General features: G+C 54.7%; 1 protein-coding gene across 1 annotated transcript; it reads right to left on the bottom strand.

The window, feature by feature from the left end:
• Window positions 1–355: 355 nt before the first annotated feature.
• LOC309604092 (olfactory receptor 14C36-like) lies at window positions 356–1150 on the bottom strand (the record flags this gene model as incomplete). Its single annotated transcript, XM_082339009.1, has 1 exon — window positions 356–1150. One exon carries the CDS (start codon window positions 1148–1150, stop codon window positions 356–358), a length of 795 nt encoding a protein of 264 aa, XP_082195135.1.
• Window positions 1151–6897: the final 5747 nt, after the last annotated feature.

Genomic DNA, 6897 nt, shown 5'->3' with positions numbered 1-6897 from the left:
AAGGGATCAGAAGGAGAGTGTGGAAGTGGCAAGAGAATAGCTCTGGAAGACCAAGCGATGGTGCTCCCTGGCAGTGCTGCCATGCTGGGACTCTTTTCCCCTCCACCCATGCACACAGGAACTGTCCTTGCAGCTCCAAAAAGCCCTTGGAAGAAGGATATCAGGAAAAAAACTGTTGCTGCAGGGTCCTTTATTTTCTTTAAAAACACAGGGAGCAAGGCTCCTCATTTACACAGCCACTCGGTCAGAAAAGCAAAGCAGACAGTGAATTAGAAAGAGGATGACAACATTATCACAACAAAAAAGCGACCGCCAACAACAAAAAACACAGAAGAAAGGCTGGGCCTGTAACGTGCTACAATATAACTGCTATGCAGAAGCACTTTATTGCTTCAGAAAACCATCTAGTTATCAGTTTCCACACTGCACGCTTGAGGTCCTGGTTCCTCATGCTGTAGATGAGGGGGTTCACTGCAGGAGGCACCACTGAGTACAGAACTGCCACCACCAGATCCAGGGACGGGGAGGAGATGGTGGGGGGCTTCAGGTAGGCAAACATGGCAGTGCTGAGAAACAGGGTGACCACAGCCAGGTGAGGGAGGCACGTGGAAAAAGCTTTGTGCCGTCCCTGCTGTGATGGGATCCTCAGCACGGCCCTGAAGATCTGCACATAGGACAGCACAATGAAAACAAAACATCCCAAAAAAAGAAAACCACTAAATACAATAAGTCCAATCTCCCTGAGGTAGGAGTGTGAGCAGGAGAGCTTGAGGATCTGGGGGATTTCACAGAAGAACTGGTCCACAGCATTGCCTTGGCAGAGGGGGAGTGAAAATGTACTGGCAGTGTGCAGGAGAGAATTGAAGAACCCAGTGCCCCAGGCAGCTGCTGCCATTCTAAGACAAACTCTGCTGCCCAGGAGGGTCCTGTAGTGCAGGGGTTTGCAGATGGCCACGTAGCGGTCATAGGCCATGATGGTGAGAATGTAATACTCTGCTCCTACCAAGAAGACAAACAGAAAGAGCTGGGCAGCACATCCTGCATAGGAGATGGCCCTGGTGTCCCAGAGGGAATTGGCCATGGCTTTGGGGAGAGTGGTGGAGATGGAGCCCAGGTCAAGGAGGGAGAGGTTGAGGAGGAAGAAGTACATGGGGGTATGGAGTTGGTGGTCGCAGGCTACAGCAGCGATGATGAGGCCGTTGCCCAGGAGGGCAGCCAGGTAGATGGCCAGGAAGAGCCAGAAGTGCAAGAGCTGCAGCTCCCGTGTGTCTGCGAATGCCAGGAGGAAGAACTGGATGATGGAGCTGCTGTTGAACATTTGCTGTCTATGGGCATGGGCACTGTCCAAGAAGGAAAAAAACAGTGACAAGTTAAGGGAGATTTCTCCGAGCAAAGTCAAAACAATATCTCATACACCCTCGCCCTGCTACATGCAGACACCCTTTTCCTTTTCTAGCAGACCTTCCTTCAGCTCTGTGGCTGGAGCCCTGGTTGGTGCTGGCTGAATGTGCCATGAGGAGCAGGGCCTCTGCCCGCTGGCTGCCGAGGGGTCAGCCCTGCTCTGCAGCAGTGGGTTCATGGGAAGAGTGGGGGCAGGGGCCAGTCCTGGTGTTCGACCTTCTCTCATGAAACTGCTCCTAGTGCAGAAGGGGCTGTCAGCTTCTGCACTCCCAGTGATAAGGAACTGAGGTGGCAGAAGGCAGTCTGAGAGGTTGGGGTTTTTTACAGCTCCTCCTCCCCTCGTACCCTGGGGAGTGTTCTTGGATGTCAGAAAGCCTCAGCATTTGTGCTGCACTCAGGGAGAACAGAGGGAGTCCTGCGAGGCAGGAGGAGTGCCTGTGGCTTAGTGCAGAGTGAGGAGAGCCATTCTTTTTATCCGTCTTGTTCCCAGCTTCTCTGGGCTTGCACCTTTCTGAGCTGGAGGGTGATCACACTCCCATACTACCCTGAAAAGCCACCAAGCGCTGCTGTGAGCAGAGGTATCCACTGCAGACCACTAAATTTCTCACCCTCTCCTAAGGTCTCAGCACCCCACTTCTAGCCAAGGACACACATAGCTCATTTCACAAACCCAAAAGAACGTTCTCTGTCATAGCATCTCTGATCTTCTCCATGGTGCCTTCAGATAACACAAAGGTGCTATAGGGCAGGTTTGCATCCTGGAGGGAAGCTCACAGCTTGGAAGGAATCCTCAAGGCAATAGCCAAGTGTGCTAACGATGGCATTTGAGTAAGGGAGATTCAGCTCATACCCCAGCCCCACAGGCTTCATTGCCCACAGCGCCACAGGTGAGATGAAAGCTGGGACACTTGTTCCCATGGACACAAATGCATGAAAGGACCCACAAGATCAGTGTGTGACTCTGCAGCTGAAACTCCACCTCCCCAGAGAGCCTGGCAGCAAGAACAAGATAACAGTAGCAATAACACAGACCAGTGGAGGAACAAGGGAAAACACAGGGAGGGTGTGGCTGAGAGAGGCCAGGGCAGAGGCATTGGGGCACTCAGACAGCGTTCCCCTTCCCCAGCTGTGCACGCCACCTCCCAGACACCACCATTGCCGGGCAGCTGCTCTCAGCCCCTGCGCTCTGCAGAGGGAACTGGGCCCACGGCTGGAGAGCTGCACCACGGCTCTGCTGGAGCTCTGGCTGCAGAGGAGGTGGTTCACGCCTTGGAGCCCCCAGCCCTGAGGGCAGAGGCTTTGGTGGGTGGGAGAGGAGGCAAGGGGACTTGCTCAGAGGAAGGGAGGGGATCATACGGAGGTTTCTGAATTCTCCCTCCCACAGCACTTCTGGTTTTAGTTTCCTCTCATTCCCAGATCATATCCCTGCTGCCTGGAGATTTTCCTGCTGGGAGGTGTTTCCCTGTCCCATGTCTTTTCCCTGTCAGCACTCACAGTCCCCCTCCCAACCTCTGTGCACTCACCTTGGCCCGACAGAAACCTGCCTGTTTGCAGGGCACTGGCTGGGTGCGTGTTCCTGTTTGCAGGTGGAAAAGGGCAGGTCAGAAGAACCCTGATGGGTCCAGCAGAGGTGATGCTGGTGCTGTCCATAGGCAGAGCAGTGGCTGAGGGCACATTAGGAGGCTCCTATCAGACTTACTGATCACTTGCTCAGCAGTCTCCGTGACTTTTTCAAAGTTGTCAGATCCTTTTCCCTTTATCCCTTTTTCCACTATCACGCCACTTCATGTAGGAAACTGAAAACACAAAGTGAGGAAATCTTCGTTATCTTTATGGCACTCTCTGCCAGGACCTTCTCCTTGAAACATCCCTGAGGAAATATTCTGGGGGTAACTGGAGCTGTGAGCAGCCCTGACCCATGCAGCACTCTCTTGACAGCAGAAGGACCCTGCCCTCCCAGGGGTCCCTTCTTCCACCCACAGATTCTCCCCACAGCGCCGTTGGGAGCTCCCCGGGCAGGCTGAGCACTGACCCTGGCACACAGAGCGCTGGGGCACAGGGACCCTGCTCTGAATGACAGCCCTGGGCATCCCTGGCCGTGCACCCGGCTTAACATCCTTGCAGTCATCCCCAGCTGAAGGCAGCCATCATGCCCTGTTCCCCTGATGGTGCAGCAGGGAAAACCTTCACTGGAACATGTCTTCTCCTCTGCACTAGAGAAGCTGTGAGAATCCTCCTTAAAGATCCCACAGGCTGTGGGATGTACCAGCTTTTGGAGATCCCTCCCGCAACTGCAGCTTCACTGCCCTGCTTCCAGAGACTTACCATGTCAAGGGCTGTGAAGATTTCTCCCACAATGAGCTCTCGGCATCCTCCCACTCCACACTGCCTTTAACCTCTCTCTGCCTCGCTCCTCTCCCCTCAGTGCCTGCAGGCAGTGCCCTCAGCCCTGCTGCCCTTTGCAGAGGAGCTGCTCCTGGGCAGAGCTGTCTCTCTGCAGGGCTGCCCACTTGCCATCAGCTCCCTCCATCCCAGGAGCCCAGCCCAGCTCAGCAGCAGAGGCCCAGCCCAAGGCACCACTTTCTCTGCCCCTCTGGGCTCCCTCCAGGTGTCCCTGGGGCTCTAAGGGCTGACAGCTCCTGAGAGGCAGCAGGGTCTCTCCTGGGGAGCGGGGGCTGACACAGACTGATGTCATCACTTACTGTCCCTCTCTGAATGCTGGAGAGATGCATTTTAGAAGTGGCATTTTTCCCTACATGGTGTGGTGGTCTACGAGAGGTGGAAATGTTCCCGTCCCTTTACCCCTCTCCCCATCACATTGCCAGGCGGGACACCTCGGCAGTGACAGGCAAAGATCATTTCCCCCCCAGCGCAGGGAAGGGATTCAGCAGAGCCCACAAGGTGTCTCCTCTCTGGTGAGGAGGCCAGAGACTGCAGTGGGGTCCAGATATCCCCCATGCACCCCACAGACCCACAGCACCTGAGATTCCTCTTGCTTCAGCACAAAATAGGTGCCTGCAGACCAGCCCCTGCCCTGAGCACTCACGGGGATCCATGGGGATGGGGGGTGGCAGTCAGCTGCTCTCACACAAAGTCCTGGTGGCATTTGAGGTGCCAGGGGTGGTCCAAGACTTGGGGATGTGTCTGCAAGCTCTGATGGAGCATACCTGGGACACCCACACCTGCCTGAGCATCAGCTGTGGGGCTGGTGGGAAGGGTCCCTTGGCCACCTCACATTACACCCAATGTTTAGGGCATCTGAACGTCTGTCAGACTCACATTTCCATGGCAGCTGCTGGACTTTCAGCTGACCAAGAGGAGGAGTGCACGAGAAGGAGGGTCAGATCTGTCTTGCAGCACCATCCACTGCACTCCCTAGAGCTCAGCTCACTGCAAAATTCAGGCACGTGCACATCCCTGCAGTGAAGGCACCTACCTTGTTTCAAGGCTCTGTTTTAAATGGCATCAGAAAGGCCTCTAGTGCCATGCCAGGGGAGGCTGGGGTGCCCAGTGAAACTGCCTGTGGCTGGCAAACATGGCACAGGACCTCCAGGAAAGCCATGTCCCACTGGAGTGGGGTCTGGGCAGACACAGCAGGGCCTCCCAAAGGAGTCTGGTGCCTTTGTGCCAGCACCTGAATGCCAACACCCCAGCAAGGAGGCAAGGTCCATCTCGTCTACACCCACATGTGCTGCAAGACTGGGAGACGCATCACACCAGGGTCTCCACTCATGTCCCGGTACTCTCAACCCCTAACAGTTCTCTTCTCCCCTCTCCTCTACCCACCTACCTGATGATACTGAAAAAACCCCATGCCACTGATGTCCACAGGCTGGCTGGAGTGCAGGCTTACCTCACCTAGGGACTTTCTCAGGGGTACCTTGTGTTCCTGGAGATTGGCACAAGGTGCTGCCGAGTCAGCTCAGGCAGCAAACTTCTCTCTTGCAAGGCCATCATGGCCCAAGTCTGCGTTTCTCTGCCTCAGAGACTGCAGGGTTTGTTGTCTTCATGAGCACCTCATTTCATCATTACATTGCCACCTGCCATCCTTCCCAGCACATCTTTGCTCTGAAGCAAAGCCTTTGGATATGCGGGGTCCTGGGTGCTTGGTTCCAGTTTTCTCCATGAGAAGCCTTTGCTGAGCTGCTGCAACCGGAGTGTGCACCAATGCCCTCAGCCTGGGACACAGGCAGGAGCATCTGGAGCCCCTTATTCCATCATGGAGCTTCTGAGGCAACCACTGCGGTGACGTGGTGGGACAGGTTGCACAGCGTTGGGTCTCTCATGGTTAGATACAGGCTCTTTAGGAGACACTGAGGGTGATTGATGAAGGTGGGAGAATGAGACCGGGGCATGCCCTCTCTGAAGGATGGGGCAGGTCGAATGTATGGTGGGGCAGAAGACAGGCTGCATGAGCATTTGTGGGTGAGGAACAGAGGAGAAACCAGTGAAGGTGACATGAAGGTGGGAGTTAGAACCACTCAGTCAGGGTGAGGAAGGGGACAAAGTCTTCTGTAGGCAGCCTGAGGAAGTCCCCAGATCAGCGACAGTTGCACTCACTGGATGGGCAAAGTGCTTGGGTGCAAACAGTCCCATGGGGTCTGGGAGAATCTCGGGGTCAACTTCTTTTCCCAGCTGCCAAGCTGGCCGAGAGGGTGAGTCAGGGCTGGTCAGGAATGTTGAAGTGTCAGCCTTGGCTGTGGTGACCATGAAATAGTTGCATCCCCGTTCCCAAGGGATGTAAGGCAGGAGAACAGCAGAGCTCAGGTTTGGGATCTCTCTCTGAGAGAAGCAGACGTTGCCCTGCTCAGAGCTCTGGTAGTACGAGATCCCATGGAGAAGAAGCTCTGAAAGGGAAAAATCTACAAAAGCTGAGAGGCCTTTAAGGACATGTTCCTCCGGGCACAGGAAGGGTCTGTCCTCATATGCAGGGAAACAACCCTTCACCTCAGGAAACCCACTGAGCTGAACAGGAACCTCATGGCTTGAGGTCCTGTGCCAAAGGTAGCACGCAGGAGGTGGAAGCAGGGAGAGGCTCCAAAGGAGGAGTTTAGAAACGTTGTCAGGAGAAATAAGGATTGTGTTAGGTGAGTCAAAGCTCCCCAAAAGATCAAGCTTGCAAGGGATGTCAAGGGGCAACAACGTAAGCTGCTACATCTTCCTTAACCATGACAAAACCACAGAAAGGTGAAGTGGGCCACTGTTGAATTTAGGAAGAGTAGATGCAGCTCGGTCTGAAGTACATGATGTCTTCTTTTCCTCTGTCTTCACCAGCAAGTTCTCCCAGGTCTTTGTGCCCTCAGGCAGGACTCAAGGAGGAAGAGAACAACCAGCAGTGGATGAGGATCAAGTCAGGGGCTCCTTAAGCAAACTCACCCCTTCGGAGTCTACTGAGCGGATGGGCTGCATCCAAGGGCGCTCTTTCTCTGCTGTCCCAGGATGGGCTGTTAGCAAGCAGAAGGCCAAGGGACATGACACTGGAGAGTGATCCATGAC

This window comes from Platalea leucorodia (genome assembly GCF_965183815.1).
Source record: "Platalea leucorodia genome assembly, contig: HAP1_HAP1_SCAFFOLD_342, whole genome shotgun sequence".
NCBI classification, from domain to species: Eukaryota; Metazoa; Chordata; class Aves; order Pelecaniformes; family Threskiornithidae; genus Platalea; species Platalea leucorodia.
The sequence above is the reverse complement of the archived record's forward strand: the minus strand, read 5'-3'. Positions and strand labels throughout refer to the sequence as shown.